Source organism: Lucilia cuprina, chromosome 5 (assembly GCF_022045245.1).
Source record: "Lucilia cuprina isolate Lc7/37 chromosome 5, ASM2204524v1, whole genome shotgun sequence".
Classification (NCBI taxonomy): Eukaryota; Metazoa; Arthropoda; class Insecta; order Diptera; family Calliphoridae; genus Lucilia; species Lucilia cuprina.
In genome coordinates, this window is record NC_060953.1 from 35,245,366 (window position 1) to 35,272,146 (window position 26,781).

Sequence of the window (26,781 nt, forward strand, 5' to 3'; positions counted from 1 at the left end):
AAAATTAACGTACATAAGAACTTAGCAGGCTTACCATCGAATTTAAGTCACCGCCGATATTTTTGTTGTCAGCCGCCACAGACGTTAACATTCATCGGCACAGGGCTCTAATCAGAGGAAAACAAAAATTAGACAGCTGATTGGAGTAGTGAGAAATAGAAGGAAAACAAAAAAGAAAACAGAAATAGTTGTACACAAAAATTCCCACACAGTTGTTGAAATTTTAGCAAATTTGTAATTTAGTGTTTAATTTAGATATTTCGATTAAGTTTTAGTTCAAGTAATATAAATTGTATTTAGAAAAATAAAGGTAAGCTAAATAATAATCATAAGAAACTTGGCGGGAATATGAACATACAGACATGGTGTGTAAACATTAAAAAATTTAGTTGGAGGGGGGTAAAAATTCTATCTAGAATAATAATGTAAATTGTAATTCATGAAAAGCCACCAACGTTAATTATTGTTGTTTTGTATTGCAATCACATACAGCTCATTACATATTATAAGAAAAACATTGTACAAAAGCTAAAAAGGGAAGGAATTTTTTTTCGAAGACTGAAACGAATTATAAACATGCTACTCAAGAGGGGAATGTTTTTTTCTCTTCAACCTACATTACTATAGCGGTGCAGAGGTTGCTGTTTATAACGACCAACATTTTTCTGATTCAAATTCTCCCGGATATAGAATTGTACTTCAATTTTGAACATTGTTTCCAAACGTAAATCTATACACATTTTTTAAATCGATCTTTTATTTATTATAACTATAGACTAGACTATAGACTAGACTATAGACTAGACTATAGACTAGATTATAGACTAGACTATAGACTAGACTATAGACTAGACAATAGACTACACTATAGACTGGACTATAGATTATACTATAGGACTATAAACTAGACTATAGACTAGACTATAGACTAGACTATAGACTAGACTATAGACTAGACTATAGACTAGACTATAGACTAGACTATAGACTAGACTATAGACTAGACTATAGACTAGACTATAGACTAGACTATAGACTAGACTATAGACTAGACTATAGACTAGACTATAGACTAGACTATAGACTAGACTATAGACTAGACTATAGACTAGACTATAGACTAGACTATAGACTATAGACTAGACTGAAGACTAGACTATAGATTAGACTATAAACTATACTTTAGACTATAGACTAGACTACACTTTAGACTATAGACTAAACTATAATATAGACTACAATTCAGTCTAGACTATAAACAAGTTAGAAGAACTAAAGACCAGACTATAGACTATAACAGAGGCTACACTATAGATTAGATTAGTTATCTAATGATATTTAAACTTTCTATTATGACAAATCGTATATACCTTCTTATAATTGGTAGCGTTTATAAAAAACTAAACAATACATTTACCGGTGGGAGCATGCATCATACTCAAACAACGTAACAAAAGAATAAAAATAAAAAAACAAAATGTATATTAAACAACTGATATGTACAAAACAAGAGCCCCTTCAAGAAAAAAAGCCCGTTGTAGTAGTAGTTTTTATTGGCCAAACTGTAATACAATTTGGATGTTTTAATATAGCAAATGCGCACGAGTACGCTCAATATACAATTCAGTTGTTACGTGCTAACCAAACGTACCGGGTGTTGTCACAATTTTAAGCTCCGCTATAAATAATAAAATTATATTGTATATCTAAATATAAAAGAAACAAATTAAACATTTAACAAAAATCTTAAAGCTCGTGAGTGCATAGAATGATGAAATGAATAATATAGAAAAAGAAAAACAATATTTTACGCTTGAAAGGATTTAAATTTTTATAAAATAATTATAACATTTTCTAACTAGAAAAATTAATTAATTCTTTCATGTGTAAAGTATGTGTTTGGAAAGAAAATTATATTGAAACCTCCCTGTTTTTACAAAAGAAAAGAAAAACAATTTTTTTGGAATATCTACAAATAAACATATTTTTTGTCAAATTTAACGTTTATTTTAAATTTAAAATCTTTTATATAAAAATATTAAAAAAACTTGTATTTTTTTTAATATATTTAACATAAAAAATAAAGCCTGTTTATATGTTGTTATACCAACTAAAATTTACCGAAAATTATATATAATTCTTACTCAAATCGATAAAAGTTCAACTACCCTCTCTGTGCATAAACTATTAAAATTTTCATCTTTTTACATCTCTTGTGTGTTGTTTTGTTTTTGTTTGTTTTGCTGGAAAAACTACAGCCACCCACCCTGTTGACAATATTCTTATTTTTTTGGTCCATTTTACAGGAAACATTTGCTGTTAAACTTAACAGTAATATAATAATTGTAACAGACATTTTGGCATCTTTAACATACGCTTAAGAGGAAAAAGAACTTAAATTTATTTTCGAAATTATTTTAAAAGGTAAGTTTTTGTTTTGTTTTTATTAAAGATATAAATAAGATTTAAAATATATCGGATTTAGTATAAGAAATTATAATTATACACTGTTCTGGAATATGTATATTCAGTATAGTAAAATAAGTCTAACGTAGCTAATTATACTTGTAGAAAAGCGGTTGGTAGGTACCAACTGGGGTTTAAACCTCAAAGGTATCAACTGGGTATTGGAAGCCCATATTGTTTTATTTTGTTATAAAGTGGTAGCAGGCAATGCAAAGCGCTTCCCATTGTATCTAATAAATGCACCCTAAGAAACATTACAATCCTTATAACGGCAGTTTATTTCTGAGAGCAATATCGTACTTATAATAAAACGCTTCTAATCTTTACATCTGAATGTTAACTATTGCGTTACGGGTCCTCATTGCGATAAACGCTTCTTAGTCTGGATAACGTAAAAGAATTCTGTATTTAAGACCCACTTCTTTATTGGTAAACAAATTATTTACATTAGTAGCTCCAAGAATAGGGGAAGGATTGTTGGTGAAAGAAATGTAAATACCACCAATTTTTAGAAAAATCAGCTTCATTAGTTTTCAAATTAAATATTTTGAATATGATTCTATAAAAATTGGAAAGTAGACTCATACTGCTTTCAAAATCAACAGTTCATTTTTGCCTGTATAGACTCTGTCTAGTCCATAGAGGCTAGTAGTAGTTTATAAATTATAAAGAATAGACTAGTCTACAGATTAAACTTTAGAGTAGTTTACTCTTTAGTCTATATAATATAGCGTATATTAGTCGAAAGACTTATTAGTCTACTAATTAGACTACAGACTACTTTAAAGACTAAAGGCCTTATTCATAAATATTTATCAAAGATTTATAGTACGAATTTTGTATGAAAATTTGATTTATAAACCTTTGATAAAAGTTTATAAATAAGGGGGTAAATTATAGACTAGTGTATAAGATAGTATTTATACTAATCTAGTCTAAGACTAGTCCCAAGACTATTTAATAGAAAAGACAATATACTAGTTCAAATTCTTGTAGAAATAACTTATCTGGTTGTAATCTCTTCCAAGTTTCTTAACAATATAGGAGTATCAAGAAATGTATTTTCCTCTTCTGACGTTTTGTAAAAATTTGGCCGAAAACGGTAGTTATTTTCAGATTATTATATCAATTGATGTACCATTGTACTTTCGAGTAATAAATTGTTTCAAAAAAAGTACAATTATAACAATTATGCCATGCCAGAAAAGATATAGTTTATCTAAGGTTTTAATAGTAAACTTTTATTAAAAATGTATTTTATAAACATTTAATACATGATGCAAAGTTAAGATCTTTGGATTTTAAAACAAAATCCAGATTATTTTAAAAGTTTTTTATAAGATATTAGTAATAAATAGAAACAATTAAAGCAGTCTCCAATTTTAAACAAATTTAGTAACATATTCTTTAAGCTGAACACAAGTAGGAAGATTTACCTTTAATGGTCATATCCATACAACAAAATAAATACAAGTTTGTAATAAACGATTTGTTTATTCACACAACTTTATTTGTTTAACTGTTTGTTTTGTTTTTGGTCATTTTTGGCGTGGTAAATATTTGTTTTAATTTTTCCTTAATAATATTCAATCTATAAACTTAAACACTAATGACTTTTTTACTTTTTGTTTGCTTTTTTGAGCAATTTTATTCTTTTTTTGGTGATCTCATCATCATTTTTTTACGGCGGTTTAATACCTACGTCACTTACTCATTCGTTGGTCATATCTTCTCATTTATAAAATGAATTTTCGAGTAAATTTTTCTCGTGTCTGTGTTTGTTTATTAAAAATAACACAATGAGTTTTTTTTACTTTATCGTGTTTAAAAGTAAATATTTTATTTCCATTATTTTAAACAGCTAGACTTGTTTTTTTTACTGTTTGTAACAATTTGGAAGCTGAATTTTATAAAAAAAACTACAATTGTTTACAACAAGTTAATTGAGAAGACCTTCGTAGCTTAAATAATTATGTTTTGTTCTTGTAGAAGAGTCTTCTTTTGTTAAATAATGGTTGGTTGTGGTTTGTATGAATTTAGATATAAATTTGGGAAGTATAAATTTTAATTTAAAACCATACTCTTCATATCATGCTTAAATTAAAACACGGTTGTGTCATTTTAAGTTTTGGTTTTGGGGTCGCTAGTTAATTTCCATTAAAACCTTATATTATACAAATTATTTTAACCCTTATACGGTATTTAAGGGTCCAAACTGATCAAATAGTTTTAAATGATTTAAAATAATAAAATGTTCTAATTATTGAAGTAACAGGAAAAATAAACGAAAGTTATAGAATTTAGAAAGTTTTGATCCGGTTGGTTTTTCATGCTACAATAGTTACACAAGTGGGTCCTTCTGCTCCTTTAGGAATACCTACAGGTAGATTAGAAGGAAAAGAAGAAAAGTAGGAGGAAGTTGTAGTAAGAGACAATGAGAGATGGAAATAAAGACAGAGAGTGATCAAAACATAAAAGAAAAGAGTCTTCTACTCGAAAAAAACTATTAATCAATGTTGTTAGAGCTTATTCGTCAATCCAACCGCAATGCGTGATAAAGGCGTTGAGGTTATCTACTGAAATCTCAAATAACTCTAAGGTGTTCTTCCGAAATCAATGTAGTAAAATCTGATTCGAATGTCCCTCAATTCAGGAGATCTTGACAGCTTCTAAAATAGTCATTGTAAGGTAAATCGAGTCTCATTGAGTTGAAATTCACTATGCCTCAGAAGATGGTCCGTGTGCTCCTTATCAATCTTTGGCCACATCTTACTCGTTTGATAATAATTTGCTCATTTCTCCATCTTTCCGGAGAGAGAGAGTTCATAGAACATGTTATCGAACTATGAGTCCTATCGGAGTATTACAGAAGTAGTTTATGTCCGAGTCGGGCAGCTGTAAACCTATTTTCGTAAGCTCGTCAGCGATACAATTGCTCGTTGATTAGACGTGTCCTCGTACCCAGACAAGTACGATGTTCAAATGTCTCGCCATTCTCTTTAAAAATTCCCAGAATTCCTCGACTAGACTAGGATATCTATGTTCGATATATTATGATGCCAGAGTCAGTTTTCATTCTTTTTATTATGGTTTAAATTTCGTACTGAATTGGATTATAATCATTACCGATTCAGAAAGTAATTCTGATTCCAAATTCCCGTTTCAATGATTCCAAATCCGTATAAATGTATAGGCTTCGTAGAAAGTGATTTCCCCCAAGTCTCGTGGTTTTTGAGATGATAAAATTTAATATTTCTCTGGAGAAAGACTTGGGAACGCAGTAATCAACTACTATCCTTTTGATTTTCAATTTACAACTTAACTTGCTGTTTACTCTAAAAGCAAGTAAAGCTCCGTTTAATCTAACAGCAAGATAAGCTACGTAATGAAACACCCGCCCTTAGTCTTATATATAAATTAAATATTGTTATTCTCAGTTACTACTAAAAATGATTTCAAATTAAGGGTGTGAGTATGAAGTAAATTCACATAATTGGCAATACTGCACCATATAAACCCTTTACATCAAAATTAAATAAAAATAAATTTTATTAAATTAGTTAAATTACCTTTTTTCAATTAATTTCAATATTCTCATGAATCAATTTCTCATATAAGGCAAAAGTAATAAACATATTTATTTAAAGACTTTCATTGAATTTTTAATTTAAACGATATATCCCACTAAATATTTAATATAACTACGTGACAAATTATTTAACCGTATAAAATACAATTGCCTTTAATCGATTTAAAACTTGACAAATACTTGCCATAAGTTGCCGTTGTAACCAAAAGGAGAAACTAATGTGTTAACAATTTAACTACCGTTTAATATGACTAATCTTATTGAAGAAACCAACAGCATTCAATTTTTACTTCCATAAAAGTAAATTTATTTTTTCTTGTTGTTTTAAAATTGTTTACTATTTATTAAATTGTTAACAAATACAGTGTATAGATACTTTATAATCGGCATTGTCATTGTTTGTAATGATCTGCGTTAGATCGATCATATTAAATCTTGTAAGTGCTATGTTTCATAATGTATTAATAATTTTCGATAAATATCTCTAGAAAATTTCTCCCTGTTTCAAGAAATCTTGCTCTTTTAATAAGAAAAATTATGGAAAAATTTATGTTGCAAGATGAAGAGTTAGAAATTACTCACCATCGCTTCTTTGTGAATTGCAAAGAACATGCTGGTGTCAATTTTTGTAAATGGTTCCTCCGCTCCATTTACAATCACATTGTTCGAGTACCTGAGCTATCTTATCTCTGTTTATCGCTGCCATGTTGCATAACTTCCGAGATGCTAAATAAATCACTTTTGAAATATATGTAGATATCATGGTGCATCTGTCATTTAAGCAAAATTATTTTCTAGCGATATTGGGTTTAAACTATCAAGTGCTCTTCGAAGTGACCTCTCCAATAACCGATACTCTGCCCTGCTACCAGTAAACTTGGTAATAGATAAATGTTCTATGGTTCAAACTCAGGTCAAATCATGACATCACCAATTTATAGTTCTGGCAGACTAGATGTCCTACTTTTAACGCAAAGATGGTGAAGTACATCAAAGTAACATGCCCAGGGTTTGAGGCAAACTTCCCTACCAACGCAATCTAAGTACTTTTTAAAAGTAATTCCAACATGTGCCAAGCATTGTCATGATGGAATATTATGTTTTCATGTATGATCGCATATTCTGAAACTATGCAATTTTAAGCAGAGGGTTCGGTGTTGGAGTACAAGCCTAGTATTTATGTTACTCTTTGGGATTTTGAACGTACAGTAGCTCTTTATAAGATGTCCTGGAAGAGTGTGGTATGGCCTTCAACAGATTAAGTTTTACAAATAGAGTTCTAACAATAAGTCTCTACTACTTTTTGAGTGTCTGAGATCTAAGTAGTTTTAACAAGATCTAGCATTTTACGGAATCTCTAATGGTAACAAGACTGCTGGGAGAAAAGAAGAGCCTCAAGAGTTTTTGCGACAGGTGACGTAAGGGAAATCGACATGTTGGAAACCCTTTTTAGGATTGTGGAGTGTCCGAGACTTGTAAATTTTGAAGTTTGCGAACATCTCATTGTTTCGTTTTGTTTTTCTCTGTGGGCCTTCAATAAAAACCATTAGAATATTTGAATGTGTTATCTGCAAACTTAATCATTCTTCTTCCTCGGGTTGCAAAAATATACTAATCTTTAGACCACAACTTATCAATTTCTGAGATCGAGCTTGTTCTCATTTATCAACCTGTCTATATAGTGGTAGAGATGGACAAAAGTAGGGTTATCGGGGTAGGTAATTCTGATGTGATCGCGCTCATCTGCTAGTTTCGCTACTTTGGATGGAAGACTAGCAGGTGTAGAAACGAGCTGCTGATGTGATGGCACTTTCTTAGATTTCGCTCTTTGCTCGGTATAGTATGTTACCAACGTCTTGATGAACTAAATAATTACGAAGAATCCCTGTAGTGAAATTGATTAAAATTGTATAAGTATGTGTACTTAAGACATCGATAGTCAAGATATTTCTAGACTGGCACACGTCGACCTTTGTTTTAAAAATAAAGTGACGTTTTGAAAACGTTGGCGTCATTGACTCACCACCGTTAAATTTTTATTTTGCTCACTCTCCCAAGTATGGTAAACATTTTTTGTATTAGTGTGTGTGGGAGTTTTTGCAAGATCAAATTGTTGTATACATTGTGTGTTTTGTTTTCAAATGACATTCAACACTTGCTTAGAACCTTTTAGAATCTTGTAAACCTTATAAGCTGTTGATTTTTTTTCCTTTTAACTTTTTTGTATACATATTATTTTATTATTCTGCTGTTTATTTTTTTAAACAAGTAGGAAAGTATAGTCGGGCATGGCCGACCATATGATACCCTACACCATGAGTATATTTTTACAATTTTTACTTTTATAAAATTTTTATTTTTTGTAAAGAAACTGTTGAATATTACCATAATTCCAAAATATTTAAGCCATTTATTGATAAAAAACTAAAATTTCTAAATGAGGCTTTATATAGGTCAAATATGGGCCGATCCTCGGTAAATTTGGGAAAAGGATATATTTCTAAATAACAGTTAGTTTTATTGAGTTTTATTGCGATACAAATGGTTACAAGTCAATTTTAGACGTGTAAGTCATTTTTTGAAGGGGGGTTTGTATGGGGGCTAGGGTCAAATATAGGCCGATCCTTACGAAAATCTGCAGTATCATTTATACTTATATAAAACTTATTTGTGCCAATTTTTAGAGAGATAGCAGAATATTTGACGTAATTATAGCATAAAAAGTTCAAATCGGGAGGTACGGTTGTATGGGGGCTAGGTGAAATAATGGACCGATTTCAACCATTTTCAATAGGCTTCGTCCTTGTGCCAAAAAACATGCTTGGTCCAAATTTCATCAAATTATCTTGAAAATTGCGGCCTGTACCTTGCGCACAAGGTTTACATGTACAGCCAGCCAGCCAGCCGGACAGACGGATGGACGGACGGACATGTCTTAATCGACTCAAAAAATGATTCTGAATCGATCGGTATACTTTAAGGTGGGTATTGGACCAATATTTTTGTATGTTACAAACATCAGCACAAACGTATAATACCCTCCCCACTATAGTGGAGTAGGGTATAACAATGTCTTCGTTAGAAATACTACATACTGGCAAACATAAACATTTTATTCTTAGCATTCATGCTTGCTCGCTCGAAGAAATACTTAAACAAGCTCTTGAAGATTTACAAACATGGTAAAAAGTACTATTTGTTGTATATTTGTGAACACAACTAAATGTTGGCGTTTATTTCTAAATGTTGTTGTTGTTGGTTTTTAACTTTGATCTTAATTAAGAGAATGGTTTCGAGGTAAATTTTAATATTCTTTAAACTGTTGTTAAGTATTATGTACTTTTTTGTACAATAATTGTTTCTTTCTTTTAATTTTATTCTTCGGCGTTTTCTTTTTATGTAGCTGGTTTTAAGTGTAAGAAAATACATTTATTTTTTAAGAACTTAATTATTTGTGTGTTTTTCGACGTATTTAGAAAGTGTAACAATTTTATGTTTGCATATTAATGGAAACTTTTTTGTACTTTCTGTTTTAGACGATTTATTTGGGGAAAATTTTTATAAAAACAAGTATTTTTATAATTTTTAAATCTCTTTTCTATTTTTCTAATTTCTTTTTTAATAGTATGAAATCATAGAGATTTGTTTTATTAAAATGGTGAAAATATGAAACGCTCAAAAGAAATTTTCTATGAATTGAACGCCAAAATTGTGTAACAATAAGTGTGTTCGTATATTTTCCAGTATAAAATATCCAAAAAAAATCTATTAGTCTCTCAAGTTTTTAAAAATACGCGAACTGAATCCGAAAGTAGTTATTTTCTACATCTTTTGGTTAAATTATTAGGTTATGTTCTAGAGAGTAGACACTTGAAATTTTTAAATTTTAGTTCCATTAATATCTTACTACCTGGCTGACTCCAATTCGTATGTTTTTGGTCTTTCGTCACAAATAAACTCTTTGTAATTGATAATGAAGGCAGTCGTCACTTTAGTGTCCCTTTGTAAGCGAGAGGGGAGGCAATTGCCTCTTTACTGTCTCCAAGTAATCTAGAGATTAGACTCTTAAAAGCTGTCTTCGTTTTATTGAACTTCCGAAAGTGTCCCCTTTGTAAGCGAGAGCGGAGGCAATCGTCTCTTTACTGTCTCCAAGTAATCTAGAGATTAGACTCTTAAAAGTTGTTTTCGTTTTATAGAACTTCCGAAAGTAGTTATTTTACCCATCTTTTGGAGAAATGCTTGTTACTTTCTATTAATATGCCACCATCTGGTTGACTCAAATTTATATCTTCTGGGTCAATTCTCACATTGATGTCCCATAGTATTCTAGAGAGTAGACACTTGAATTTTTTAACCTTTATTTCCATTAATATCTTACCAACTGTTGGCTCCAATTCGCATGTTTTGGGCCATTCTTTAAAAATAAAAGTAAATCGTCACTATCCTAGAACACGTCCATGTCCTAGTTTTATATGAAAAGTTGCGCCAGTTAAATAGCTAGTAATATGACTGACTTTCAAGAACCCATTTGGAGATTAGCATCCATTGACTATTTTTGACTGTCTCTTTGTAGGGTGTAGAGTGACGACTGACTTCCTCGTAGGACAAGCTCAGGTTAAAATGGTTGGTAGTCAGTTGGCTAGGGGCCACCACAAATGGTAGGTTAAGTGGATCGGGACTGTCCCGTCGAACTGCTGGGTAGTCATAGGCTTAATGTAACATACCACCTTCATCATATGTTTAGCATGTGGTGAGTTCCATGTGACATCCTCCATCATTGACAGTTAAGCTTATTCTAAATATCTGTGGACTCGTCTAATTAAAATGGCACAATATTTTGTCCTTGTTCACAACAACATCATTATATGTCTGTAGTAACGATATTAGTTCCAAATTGGGTTTAAAACGTTATTTGAGCAAGTTGTACACTAAAAATGGTATCCAATCGAGCTTTTCTTAAAAAAATATCCACATCGATTTGACTTTTGACAAAAAAACTACTAGCATTAATACATTATTCAGTTTTGCTAATTAGTAGATCTACTTAACTAGCAGATCTAAACTCCTTCCCAATGATGACTATTGCATTTCTGAAGCTATTCTTTCATATACATATATTCGTCATAAACATATATTCCCCTAAAAATGGGGAATATATGTATATGACGAAAATAACATTCAGAATGTAGCATTCTTCAAGCTGTAGTATATATTATTAAATTGACGACAAATTGGCTAAAGTTTAATCGAATATCCGAATAATTTCCAAATATTTCAAACCTTTAGAAAAAATGAAACATTCACATTTATTTTGTCTATCAAAATAATCGGCATAAAATGTGAATATCTGGCAAGCTTTTTTCTTTCTCTATCTTTCACTCTCTCTTTTATTTACTCTTATTTTAAGAGTAATTCTTGAAGAGTTGTGTAGTTCTCTTAAGCACTGTAAAAAAATTCATTATAGATCTTAACTAAAATGTTCTTAACATTTTACTCAACAGATGAAAAATAACAAAACAAATGTTTTCTTTACATTTTTTATTATAAAACAATATTACAAAAATAGTATAAACTTTTGAATATAATTAATTAAAATAACTAAATTGCTAACTAATATTTGTATTATAATTTTTTAATAACAATAATTAAAACTAAATGTTCTTATTTACACAATTTGTTTTTGATATAATCTACATACAGATAGTAAATGCTACCTACTACCTACAGACAGGCATACATATTAAATGAAATACTTTTTTCTTATATAATTTACTTAATTGCTCTCTGTTTTTTTTTCTTCGAATCAATGCATTAATTGATCAAAATCCGTTACATAATACTGAGCACGCTTTTGTACTTCAGGGCGCAGTACATTGCCGCCAAAACCAACAAAGTAATTGGCAGGTGGAACAGCTTCTAGATCGGTGGCACCATCACCAATCATTGTTATCACTGTATCAGCTTCGTACTGTTGACGTATATGGGCAATGGCAACTGCTTTGCCACCCGATTTGGAAGTAGGTTGATCTATATCAAAAGCAGCATACTCGCCATTGTAGTCGAAGAATAATTTATTGGCATATAAATGTGAAAGTGGGATACCCAACTCGTTGGCAACCGGTTCTATGAGACAATCGAAACCACCAGAAATAAGATAGACCTGTTTACCCTCAGCTTTAAGTTGTTCTACGAAACGTTTAACATTGCGTGTCAAGGTGCTAGGGCGTAGTTTGACAAAATCCTTAATTTGCTGTTGGCTAGGTCTAATAATGTCTAGACGGATTTTAAGGGCATCTTGAAAAGTCATCGATCCGCCCATAGCCTCTTTAGTAACACGAGCTACTTCTGATCCTTTGCCACAATAATCGGCCAATTCGTCGATACCTTCTTCTTGGATCACTGTGGAGTCAACATCGAAACACACAATGTGTGATTGTTTAATAATCTTGGCTGCCAGTTCGGGATTTTTACATTTCGTCTCCATAGTGTGAAGATTACTGCCGTTAAGTGTAGCAGCTGCTACTGCATGACAAGTGGCGGCTCCATTCATGGCTGCTGTCGCACAACCATTTGTAGCTGAACGACCAAGACTTAATCCAATTGTAGAATTCATTGTGATAAATTTATTTATTTTTCTTTTTTATTTAGCAAAAATACGTTATGTATATATAGTATAACTGTTAATTTAGATAAAGTACGTTTTGTTTATGGTATTTCGCGATTAAATTAATCCATATGTCAAGGAAAATTTCTCCGCTGTAATCAGAATATTTGCATAAAATACTCTTGATAGAAGATCACTTTTATTTAATTCAAGATCACTTTCACAAAAAATGTTTTATTTTTCTAAAAATTCTTTGTACTTTTATTTTCATCAATTATGATTTATTTGAAATATATATTTAACACAACGTTGTTGCCCGCTAGACTAGCAATTTGTAACTGATTTGATTTGCTGTAAATTTGTGTATAGGAAAACTCTTTTATATACGAATGGTGAGTGAGTATAAAATGTCAGTTTTTTTCCAATAGTACGACAAGCAAAAATTAAAAATATTGAATACAACAACAAACAAAAACAATATACACACTCATTTATTGTACTGGCCTGCTGTTTGCCTGCTGATCGCGCGTAGTAACACAATACATACATACATATATACATATATTATATGTTTTCAATATAAACAACAAGTAGCTCACTTGTTTTCGGTTAAAGTGATGTCAATTTTGGATTAAAAAACACCTAAAATTGTTTTTTACCTGCTAAGTGTTAGGATTTGCGAAAATCCTTCAAGGACATATAATTATTGGCTGCATGATCAGTAATTAGTTTTAAATCCTTTTAAAAAATTCCAGTCTTTTGATCTTATTTTGATGAAAATCTACTAATGTTATGTAAACAGTTAAACATCTTTGAAATCCAAGTATCTTATCTTTTAAGGCACTTTTACAGAGTTTTGTAATTAAGGTGATCGTAGATAAGATTCGAATTTGTCATTTTGAATATATTGAACTTTGATTATATGTTGCTTCCGGACAACTTCTCTAGTTTTCTGGGCAATATTCTTAATAGCAGTTCGTTTTGCTTCTGAGTTTTAAGGCATTTTAACACCTACTTCTCTTAGTTTTATACTCGTTAACGATTTTAGTTAAATATTCATATAGTCTTTCTTCTCGTACCCTTTGCTTCACTTAAGTTGTGAGTCTTGAAGGGTTTCAATACTTTCTTCATTTAGTTTTGTGCTAAAGCAGTTCAAGATCGAGGGCTGGCGATGGTATATGCACGACAACGATCAATTTTGAGATGAACTTTCAATACCAGTTTTACATAAATAACCTCATATTTAATATTGTCGGTTAAATTTCTCTATATTCCCCACTTTATTCTTAACAATTCTTCTTATTAATCGTGAGTTTTAAGGGATTTTAACTGTTCCTTTTTCCAACATTCAATAAAAGTTTTAGAAAAATTTTCTCTTATTCGTATTTGTCGGTACATTTTCCCAAGAGCCATGACATAAAATTGAATTAATGCATATTTAGTGATTCTATTGATGATCGAAATTAGCTCTCAGTAACAGTAAATGTTATCGTATTTGAATTTCAGGGTCTTATAGCTCCACGTTTCTCGTTCTAAGGGGACGCATCCAACGACTGTCCATGATTATTAGAGAGTAATCTCTGTTCTCTATTCAAAGGTTTCTTGACAGTAAAATATTTTAAAATGTTGGTAATCAGTATTGTGGGAAATGTAGTTATTTCATAAATTACTTGGTAATGAGTTGTCGTTATCAATAACATAAATTATTTTTTTAATAGAATTTGTAGCCAATTGTCTTTTGCTATTATAAAGAACTAGTAAGTGTTTCTAACCCTAGTCGATTTTGAATGTTTTTTTTCAAGAAATTTTGATATTATCATATGTGTAAAAACCATTTTAGATAGAATGATAAAATAACTTTGTAATGCGACATTGAGTAAGAGAATAGACTAGAAAATATTAAAAACAACTGTAAAACCAGTTTTAAATCCTGAAATGTTTGTAACCAGTTATTTTTTTGGTCATCGCCGAACAAAAACAAGTAGTTATTCACCCAAAAAGTAACTACTTATTCTTTTCTCCAATATTACTTACCTACTTACCGATTTTGCTTGGTTCATTAAGTTTTGAGAATATTAGATTGATTTTCTAGACTTATGCAGATTATCATCGTTTTCTCAATAATTTTAGAGAGTGCATTCTTCGTTGTTCAAAGCTGAGAGAAAATATGCCTTATTCGATTTTAAGAGCGAACAAATTATTTAGAAATTCCATTGACATTTATCTTTTTTTGTTTTTAAATTAAAAAAGCAAAAGTTCTCATATTCAGATTCAATCTTATCTTCTTACATTCTCCGAATAGAAGAGCACTGTACGTCTAACTTCATTTCTTAAATGTGAATAGTAGTAGATGATTCTGTACGTAAAGTGTTTGATTGATTAAAAAAAACGCTATTTCAATATTAAACACTTTAGCATTAACATCACTGATTAATATATATGACCACTTGTCTGTCATTGTTATTGTATCGTCTGAGAGAATAGTTTTTTTTAGTTTAGTTTAAAATTTTGTTATCATACTTTTTCTTTCTGTTTAAAACTTATCAATGTATTGTATAATTCTTTATTGTAGACGACTTTGTGACAAAGCTATAAAATTATATTGATTTCTCCAAAACCATTGTACTCATTTTCTGGTTTAAATCAGGCTTGCCATTTTTTTCTAAAATATGCTGAGTCATACTTAAACTATAGTATATGAAGGTATTGAATGTGTCGTACACTGGAAAATTATGAGATATTGTTTAGTTTGTTATATTTGATATAAAGTAAACAATGTTTAAAATATTTCATTCGACGCATCAATGATAGCCTTAAGTCTCTAACACTAAATCTAAAAAATCTCATGAAATTAAATTACATATTCGCATAATTTGCGACTGATCATGGTAGCTGTCACTTGTCACTCGATTTATAAACAATATTGCTATTGATAATCCGTCCATGAAATATGTTTTTTTGCAAACTCTGGTTTTGAGAATAGCGAATTTATACTTCGCTAATTATGGCAACTCTGTTTATAATATTAATAAATATATTTACTTATATTTAGTCGTATGATGACATATCACAAACTGCAATTATTTTGTTTTTTATTTAATGGCAAAATAATTAAACATTAAGATCTGTTACCGTGTATAAAATATTGTAGAACAATAAAACAATTCAAATTGTTGACAACATTTTGATAACGTTGGTATAATGTTTATATAAACAAATGGATCTTATATATAGATATATGTATGTATTTTGCTCTATACACATTTTTACTAGATCAGTTGTAAATATATATGTACATAAATTTCTCTAGGTGTAATCATGAAATGTTTGTTTTTGCAAAAATTACAAGATGGAAATACATACATATGTACATACGTCTACACATATTACTCTCATCAAAATTTCTTTGTTACAGCACATGTTGATGTAGACAAACAAACAACAACACAACCACAAACATGTTTATATACATATGTGTAGTATACATACGAAAATATTGTTTAATCAAATGACAGCACGTTTTTTTCTCATTTTGACAAGTTTTCTATAGTACAGGGTAATACTTGAATTTTGTTAATTTTGATTCGAGAGAAACTGGCACGCGTCTCTTTTAAGATGTTTTTAAAAAGATAATATTGGCAAATTTATTTAAATTTGTTGCTTTTTTTGTCGGAACATACGAAAATTTGTTTACATTTAATACTGATAACATTTATTATAAAATTTGTTTCTATTTAAGCGAATTAACATTTCGTGGTTCCAAATAAAACCAAGGTAGTACTTCTTTTAGCCATAATCTTTTATAACTAATGTTATACCTTGCATGTAAATTTTTCACTCTATTTGTAATTTACATAAAGACCCCACTATCTATGCAGCATCAGTACTCGTCTTTCTTCTTGGTTGTGCCAGAGATACCCTTGTTCTCGGCCTCTAAGAACAACAAACATTCATTAGGTAACCTTTAACCGAGCTATTTATAGATTCTTAATGAATATTCGTAATAATGTTGTATATGAGATAATATATAAGATATCTTGAACATAATAATCTCCTTGTATAGACGAAGGTCCTTCATGACGTGCCTCGGGAGAGTATCTGTTTTATGTTAAAGTTGAGATGACTTCCCTGTTCTTGACTTCCGAACATTCCTTTTATCATATAGGTGATCAGATGCAATTTACATACAACCCATTACAGACAGACCTTGTGGCTGTTTTGAACATTTCACCCCTGGTTATGACTTAGCGTAGTAGACAACACTGGTACAGCAGAACTACAAAAGCTTTGTTGAGTTAGATTTTGTCATCGTAAAATGGAACTCATTGATTGATAATTCCCTTCTTTCAACTTAACCTATAAAATCCAGGATCCATATATTCAGTCTAATTATGAACAATTATTCCCGGTAGTTTTCTTTTAATTTTGCATGCTTTAGGTATAGGAGAGGGACTAAACTTCTAGTATAGGGCTGATTATCAATATAACAAGAATATTTAGTAGTAGACTTCTGAAAAATCGGTCCATGAATGTTGATGATATAGAAAGTAAAATTGTTCCATATTAAAACAAAGAGTTCTGTCTTACTTACAAAATTATGATGTGGTTGCGTTTCATTTGGTGGTGTTAATTTAAAAAATCATGATTAAAATCGAGCTGGGAAGTTATTTTTTTTATTTTTGTGAATGAATACCAACACCATTACAAAAACATAAATAATAAGATTATTTCATCTGTACCTATAAATATATCTGACATATATTTATACAAATTAATTCATAATCTGGGAAAAACGCAAAAAGAATTCATGGAGTTGAACAAAGGAAAAATTAACGCATATGAAATCGTAAGATTTGTGTATTAAAAGAAAATATCGATTGCTAAATGTGAAGTTGTAAATGTCATATTTTGTAAATAGTTATTAAATTTATCATAAATTATCGCAGGGTAAAACACGACTATTGTCTACATGTTAAAATAGTGGCAATAAACCTATGACCCCATATAAAAATTCAAATATGCTTTTGGTTTTTTAACTTTTTTCAGCCGATTGAAAGTTTCCGCCAACTATTGCGTTACCCTTTACGCAGTCTATTATTAACACGCACTTTTGTTGTTGGTTTCAAAAGCATGATGTCTTCACGTGTTGTTTTCCACTATTATGTATGACTACACATATCCATACATATTTATTGTTTCTACCTTCCGTATTTTTTAGAAAACCAACAAACCAATCTGACGATGTCAATAAACGCTAGAATTAGTCTACGTTGCTTTGTCAGTCATTCCAACAGTTTATGGGTGTGTTTTTTTGTATGTTGCTGCTTAAATTTATTTGTTTTAGTGGAAAATACCCGATAATATTATTTTTTGTTTAAGACATTTGAAAGTAGCAACAACAAACGTAGCGAACGAAGAAATCAGCTGTTTAGTTGGAGTTGTTGTTGATATTTATTTGTAAAAAAACACTGAAATTCATAACAAATTTATCGTATATGCTCTTGCTCTCTATTCAAGTTTCTCTTTAAGATACTCATAGAAACAACAACAAATATATGTACATATGTAGAAAATACAAAGAAAACAAAAATGATCATTTAATGTTAATGGCCTACATTTGTGAAGCGTTGTTATATTAATACAAGTTGTTTGTTTTGATTTTAATTTTACAGAGATGTCCTGCTGCTAATTTATTGCTGGACTTTTTTTTGTATTCTATTGATTTCTGTAGAAAAGTTTTTAGGTTACTTTTTAACTAATTTAGGCAATAATTTACTAAATATATTGACTTTTAGTAAATGACATTACTGAGGTTTACTATTCAGAGTTGTATCTACATATGTCGTAATTCCTTAAAATGTTCCTATTACTGTTTCCTAAAGATGTTTGTCATAACATCTCTCTCAAAGTGTTTGGGCAAAGGATTGACTATGTTAGAGAATAGGCATTTCACTATCCTCACTACATGATCTGCATTTAACACACTCCAACCATCGATTTGCCCAAATTGAGGAAACTTTTTGTTCTTGTTTTGTTTGTGTTATCATGTTCTATTATCCCATGTGGTTGAGTGTAATTCTCTTTCTGTCATCAACGTCTAACTATTTCGCCCATTTCTGTTTCTACTACTCGATTAGGTACGCTTGAGTCTAACATACACATCCATTTTTATTATAAAACATTAAGTTATACCTACATGGAGTTTGGCAGCGAAAACTGCTTTACTTTTTATACATTTTTATACATAGATTCGATGTATAAGACTAATTTTAACAAATGGTCAGCTTAAATCAGCAGATGCCTGTGAATTGAAGATTCTAGTGGCACTTGAACTGTCGAAAAACTTTGATACTGTCAGTGCTACCATACTCTTCGAAGATATCCTACAATACACAATGCCCAACAACTCGAAGAAATGGATTGAAAATTATCTGAGTGGCATTAGTCGTTTGTAGGGTTTAATGATGCTCCAAACCCCGTAGAGTGAACCAAGGCTTACCTTGTTGTAATTTCCCGTAAGGACGATTGTACATTATAGCGATAGGCCACAACATTGATGAATTGTGCGTTCCTGTAAATGGTTATGTCAAGACAATTTTGCATCAGTTTTTTACTGCGCGTAACCTGCAACTATTACTTGAAAAAACATCAGCAACATTCTTTACCACGTTGATGAAGGAACGTTGCATTCGCAACGTCAATGAAGTCCAAATTCCGACCATGCATTACCCAATACTTTTGGAGGTTAGAGAAATAAGGTTCTAAAAGCGCGTTACGGCAGCACTTGGGGTATGGATAAAGAAACTTCGTTAGCGACTTATAAAGTGATTCGCTCAGCGAAACCCGGCGAAGAAACATTAAAAGCTACCTATACTCTGCCCTATGAATTGCAATGAGCTGCATACAAATTTCACCTCTACACGAGGAAACGGAGGTCCTTCCAGTCAATGAACACAATGCCAAAGAGAGCTTTAAACGACATTCGTACAGTCGCTATCAATTCCTTGGTCGAATAATACCGCATAAATGTCATGTTTGGAGGTTATCCACTCATCATAAATTCAACTGCTTTGCCAATCCTACTTCACTTTTTCCAATGAATTTTGGCACTGTTGTTGTAAAACAATTTTTAACCTTGGACATTAATGTGAAACCCCATCTAGATTATTGTATAATTTTAGCGGTTAGTGAAAATGCATTTGTACTTCTGTGGTTAACATGATCACATGTTTTTTATTATTGTTGTTGTTTATTTATTGTTCTGTTATTGTCAGCTAAACAACAAACAAGCCCCTTTGACCGTCAATTGTCAATTACAAAAACAATTACATATATAAAAAATAATAAATACATTCCAGTGCGTGTGCGAGGAAAAGAGAGTGAGTGTAATGTATAGTGTATGTGTGTTTGTTTGTTTGTTTATGACTACTCTTTGTCAATATGATAAGTTTGTAAACAAATTTTAATATCATACGACCACTTAAAAATGCATTCAATAAATACACTTCCAATGCGATTAAGTTGTTTACATGGAAGTATTACACTTAAAAATAATAGGAATGATAATATAGTTATTTATTTAATCATGATACTACAATAATCAGTTAGAAACAGAGTTATCAATTGTGTGTCTTGTGCAATGTTTTTTTAAAGTTACTTGCGAATTTTGAAAGGAAGGGGACAGTGGATCTGATATTAAAAGTTGTATTTCCCAATTAAGGGTGGGTTTTTCTGACAAAGATAATCTACATTCTTAGTTTAAATCTGGTTCAGTAATCCGCCATTTTCTTACTATCTTGGTTGAACCGAATGTTATTGGTCAATTAAACATAAATTAGAAGTGATAAATTACAATCAAATCAAACAAAAGCAATAAATTAATTAATTCGGAAGAAGAAGAAGTTAATATTTCAAATAAATATTAATTGTTTTGTTTAATCAATATTTTTGTTGTATTAAAAGTTTATTTTAATTTTATCTAAACATTTTCATTTTACAAAAGTAAAGTTTGCAAAAACAGCTGTTCATTGTTTATGTTTTTGACTTAACAGTTGATAATACTAACAAAGTTAACTACTTTGTTAGTTAAAGCTCGCCTACATTTGTTCCGCGTTTAGCCTAACAGCAAAATAAGCCACGTTTAATTGAATTGAACGAAATCCTCCCTAAGTCTTTCAGAGAAGTTTTTTCAAAGAATAGACCAAATAATTGGACTATATTTGAATATCAAGTAAATCAGACGTGGTCCCTATAAGTTTTAACTACTTATTTTTATAGAAATTACATCAAAAATATTAGAAGATGGCGGAATTTTGTAATGTAATTTACAATTGTTTTAACATATTAATATGTAGGTATTAAGAAAGATCTGCTAAAAGTATAAAATAGCGTTATTGTACCGGAAATATTGAATCAGTTTTAAGGAAACATATTAATATGATTCTATCCAAGATTTGTAATAAAACAATATCTTTATTTTTTACATGTTATTTATTTTTTTAATATAGGTATAATGTGAAAGTGAAAACAGTAATAACCCTGATTAATTGCATTTACCAGTTTTATAGCTATTTACTATATATAAATAAAATAAATAAATTAATTTGCAACTATTAATTATTTTATTATATGTTTATAAAATACATCATACATAATGCATTTAAATGGTTTGTTATTGCAAAAAACAAAGTGCGTTACACTTCTATAAATTAATTAATTTTTTGTGTAAACAAAATCAAGGGGATGGATTAATCATTCAATTAAAAAAAATAATAAAAAAACAATTGAAATAATTTTAAAGTCAACAAATTTGTGAATAAATAAAATACATTCAATTGACGACAAAAGTTGTTGTTATTTACAATACAGTAAAAACTCTATAAGCTATATTATTATTTGTAGAATCAAATCGGATTTTATATACTTAAATATCGAATTCAGAATTCAAAACAAATTCCAAAACGAATGGAATCTAAGGTGAAATCATTTCAACAGCTGATTGTTTTTATACCCTACACCATTTTAGTAGGGAGGGTATATTGGGTTTGTGCTGATTTTTGTAATGCACAATAGTATTGGCCCTATACCCACCTTAAAGTATACCAATCGGCTCAGAATAATTTTCTGAGACAATTTCCGTCCTTGTAAGCAAAATATAGGTCGAAATTTTTAAAATAATTCAATAAAATTAGGTGCGTATTCTTCTATTGTTCCAGAAACGAAAGCTATTGAAAATGGTTAAGATCGGTCATTATATCACCTAGCAACCATACAACTATACTCCCGAATAGGGCTTGTAAACCTTGTAATCAAACAACATGTCGCAATTTTTAAGATAGTTCAATGAAATTGGGCACATGATCTTCTTCGGTACCGTAGACGAAGCCTATTAATAATAGTTAACATCGGTCCATTATTTCACCTAGCCCCATACAAATGAACCCCCAAATAGGGCTTGTAAATCTTGTAATCAAACTAAAGGTGGCAATTATGGAGATAATTCAATGAATGATCCTTTATGGTACCGTAGACGAAGCCATTTGAACGTTTATTTTATTACAGCTTATTAAAAAGTTGGATCCTCTATAACAAGTTTTTACTGTAATTTTATTGTTTCTATGCATTTTTATTTTATTACACAATAACAAGTGGAAATTTGCAATTTCAATTACAAGTCGGTCTGTGAAAAAAATAAACAAAAAGATCATACAATGATTTTGAAATTCGATAGATTTGCACGTTTTAGTACTATAAACATTAAACAGATATAATTAGTTAATTAGACAGTTTGGAACTTCTTAAAAACTAGTAAAATTATCGTTGCAAGGAGAATTTTACAATTTCTAATAATTTTTTTTTTCAATTAGGAAGAAATTATCATTTCATAAGAAATTCTATTTGATGTTAATCCCCTTTTGATGTTTTTGAGTACAAGATTAAACTTCGCAGTGTTGCCATACAAAACAACAGAAAACGTCACTGTTTGTTATCAAAACAATGCATGTTTTATAAAAAAGAAGAAGAAGACATTTGTAAATGTAATGGAAAATTAAATTAAAACTTAAATTTAGGAAAAAAAGATATTTTGTAGTAGCCATAATCTATACAAATAAATAAATCAAACTTTTTAATGTTTGTTTTTATAAAAATTGTAATATTTTTTTTTGCATCAACTGTTTACACTTTTGCATTTCTTGTTTAAGTTTAAACCATCTCCATTGGGCGTTTAAACTAGCAAGCAAAATTAACTAACTGACTACTCGAAAACAACTTTTGAGTATTCATTTTATTTTAATCTCACCCACAGATTGGCCCTAAACGTTTTAAGAAATAATTTTTAAATTAAAATTATAATAATTGAAATTGCTGAAAAAAGAATTGCGGAATTCTTTCGAAGATTAATATACATATTTTCAATAAAAATCTCTTACGATCGTAAATTCCTAAAATCTGGGAATATTATTAATTGAATGGAATCATTACGAAGCTCATATTAAAGTCGTCTGTTTTCAAAATACAAAATTTTCTTTATTCAGCTATTTATTTATTAATCTCTTAATTATTTGTGATTTTTCTGAACTCTTCAATATGTATTTTTAATAATCGAGTATAGAGGCAATTATCGTGAACGAATAATATGTGTGCTGCACGTCTGACATATTATGAAAATGTTTTGAAATAATTGTATTTTTATTTGCAAGTCATACTTAGTATACATGTAAAAAAATATATAAAAATAAAAATGATAACTAAACCCAACTTTCTTGCATCATATTTCTTGAGTTAACAGACAGGAGGATGGGTGGGATTTACACTTAATTAAGTTCACAATTGTGACAAATAATATGAAATCAGACACAAAAAATTAAGAGAGAGAATTATAGAAATGTGATGATCAGTAGTTATAGTTGTTATTTGTTCAGGAAAAAAATTTACATGTGAAAGGCGTAAGAACGAGCAGTAGATAGTTATTTTTCATTGAACAAAAAAAAGTATTTTTAAAAATAAAATTATAAAATGCATAAAAAACAATATTATTTTCTGTTCATGGGGGGCTTAAAAATATACTATATAGTAAAACGTCAGCAACAAATGAAAAAAAATTATATATGTTATCAGTTTACAAACTTGACGACGTTGTTGTGAAAGAATATTGCAAAATATGGAATATTTATATTTTGTAAAAAAATATATAAATGAAAATTGTTTTGTTGTTAAAGAGAATTCAAAGAATAATTCGATTGCTTTGTAAACAAAGTTATTTATTTTTAAAAGACAATAAATATTATAAAAGAAATGTTAAATTAATAAAATCTTTTTAATTATCCAAAGAAAAATAATGTTCTGGCATTCAACAATTATCGAAATCGCAAAAGAATTTTCAAAAAATTTGTTAGAAATTTCGATCGTCTGTTTAAAAATTACACACTATCTTTTGGTAAGTAGGGTTCATATTGATCCTTTTTAGGTAGCAGCGTTTTAGTAAATAATGTTGTCACACCAAATCCGAATTTATCCGAGTGATAAACCTTTGTTCTTATTGGGTCGATCATTGACAGAGAATGTAGGTCTTTTTCTTCTTCTTCGTCATAAAAACTCTTGTAGAACTCGTTTTTTGAATATTCATTATCTGTAATTTTGCTTCGTAGCTTTGTTCCTGGAAGACTATACAAAGCTTGTGATTTTTGTGGGTTATATATTGGCAACAATCTTAGCCATTTTAAAGGTAGTCTCAATTAATCACGAATAGTTGAACAGCTGTATGATGACAAAGCTGTCGAAAGAGAATCCGTAATAGTATTAACATGTAAAAGAGTATATCTCTCCTCTTATGATGTCAAAGTGCTTTACGTGTACATCTGCCTCGTAAATCTAATTTCAATATGGTACGGTGGTGGTCCTGCCGTTTCAAGATCAAGCGCTTTGCTTATGTACTGAATCTATTTAATGCCTACCATTGCTGGCCTGGACAGCACAATAAGACTTAATCTGCAGACCGAAACATGAATCCATTATTTGTTGTTGTTCTTACTTATAGAGAAAACACTGTAGTAAAACTGGTATGACCAGAGTAAACCCTTACTCTAGGTATACCGGTGGATAAGGTCCTCATATACATCAGTCTTTTAAGCAATATTTTCTTCGCGCGAATTAGGTTTTAAACCATAGTATAAGGGAGTTTTAAACCATAGGTATAAGGGAGCAATAAACGAAACAAAAAAGTCCGAAATTCTATCCGATGTCCTTGTTTTAAAACATCATTAATAGCACTTAAAGAGACTGAGATGTGAGAATAATATACCATACTATACTCGAATATCAACACCTTATAATCAGAAGAATTTTATCCTATCCTCTTCCGTAGTATACTTAGGGCCAATCTTTAGGTAAAGGATTACGGATTAAATTAAAATTAATCTTCGAAAGTTGTTTTTGAATAATCAATTAGTTAATTTTGTTTGCTAGTTTAAGCGCCTAATGAAGGTGGTTTAAACTTGAGAAAGAAATGCAAAAGTGTAAACAACTAATGGCAAAAAATTAATACAAGTTTTAATAAAATAATCATTAAAATGTTTGATTTAACTATTAGTATAAATTATGGGGACTTCAAAATATATTTTTTTTGCTTTAAATTTAAGTTTTCATTGATTTTCTTATTACATTTAAAATTTTCTACTTCTTTTTTATAAAACATGCATTGTTTTGATAACAAAAAGTGACGTTTTCTGTTGTTTTGTATGGCAACACTGCGAAGTTTAATATTGTACTCAAAAACATCAAAGTGGAATCATCAGATTAACTAATGTGATTATAAATTATTATTTGATTACCAACTCAAAAACCCGCTCTTAGTAGACTTAAAGTTACAATCTTTATTACTGGTCTTAGTCTTAAAGATGCGTTTTACAGATCAGACTGACAAAAGCTCTTAAAGTGAAGGTCACATTTGTTGTCCCCGGTAAACATTTGGTCTGTGTAATTATCTCTAAACCATAAGAACACCATAAGCACACTTATGGACAAACATATATTGTTTATATAAGTAAATAATTTGCAAAACTCTTAAGGTATATATAATATTCTTAAGCAAATTAAAATAGTGCTAAACAAGCTGACAGCAAGGGAATTTCCATAACTGTAACAGCTGTTCAAAAAAAAAAAAAAAATAAAAAAGAAAAAAAAATCGTGTGAAAATTTAAAACGTTCCAGACATCTTTATACATGAATTTCAATGCCCAATGCAATGGTTACTTTGGCAATGATTGTCAGTTATTGATTTCACAAAGAATTTCTAGCAAATCTGACGTGCCAAAAATGTTTTGTTAATAAAACATTGTTGGGTGTTTTCTATTTCTTCTATTTCTTTTTCATAAAGGAAACACAAAGAAAAACTTAATTGGTTATTTGAGCTTTATTGCAAACTTTTTTTAAAGCATATTTTACAAGGTTAACAATAAGTGATGTGTGTATGTGTGACTCTGCTAAATGTTGTTTGTCTGCATAGTGAATATAATAATTTTAGGTTGTTTCAGATAAAAAGGCAATATTTAAAATGTTTTTGTTAGGTTTGTTATTAAGAATTAAAGTGTTTCTTTCTTAAAAGGTTTTCATGGTTATATCGCAATAAGAAATAATAGCCGGTAATTTAAAAAGTATTAGGTAAATCTAAAAATCCTGGCAGCTAATACAGGTATAATTATTACCTAAAGTCTAAACGCAACAGGTTTATAATCCTTTGTTAGAGAATTATTTGAGGATTTTAAACTAATTTGCAGATTAAATAGCAGATAATGTAATAAAAATATACGTATTTATAAAAATAGCAAGAATTTCTGGATTGAAGTAGAGTTCGTAGTTCAAAATCTACGGATTTAACTAGAGTTCGTAGATATACATACTTAAGTTCAAAATCTACGTATTCAACTTCAATCCAGTTATAATTCTAAATTTTTCTTTATAAATGATTACTCGTATTTGGACTAATTGATATGGAATTTTTTAATGTTGTTTAAGTATCCTCTTAGAGCGGCTTTTTGAATTGGCAATCAAATGCTAAATAATAATCAGATCAGTTAATCTAAAAATAAATTGATTATGTTGTTAATCCCCTTTGTAGGGTTCT

The 26,781-nt window shown here is 29.9% G+C and overlaps 2 protein-coding genes across 7 annotated transcripts in view; one reads left to right on the forward strand and one right to left on the reverse strand.

Moving 5' to 3' along the window:
• The first annotated feature begins 173 nt into the window (after positions 1-173).
• Positions 174-26,781, forward strand: part of LOC111684277 (alpha-tubulin N-acetyltransferase 1) — a 52,751-nt gene continuing 26,143 nt past the window's right edge. Inside the window, exons 1-2 of one of the 6 annotated variants that reach the window (XM_046953264.1) lie at positions 174-310; positions 2,307-2,424. The gene's annotated coding sequence lies outside the window, so the exon portion shown is untranslated. The other 5 variants (XM_046953262.1, XM_046953267.1, XM_046953265.1 and 2 more) reach the window with 5 other exon arrangements.
• Positions 11,617-13,013, reverse strand: LOC111684278 (phosphoserine phosphatase). Its single transcript, XM_023446417.2, has one exon. The coding sequence runs from the start codon at positions 12,666-12,668 to the stop codon at positions 11,859-11,861; it is 810 nt and encodes a 269-aa protein (XP_023302185.1). The 5' UTR covers positions 12,669-13,013; the 3' UTR covers positions 11,617-11,858.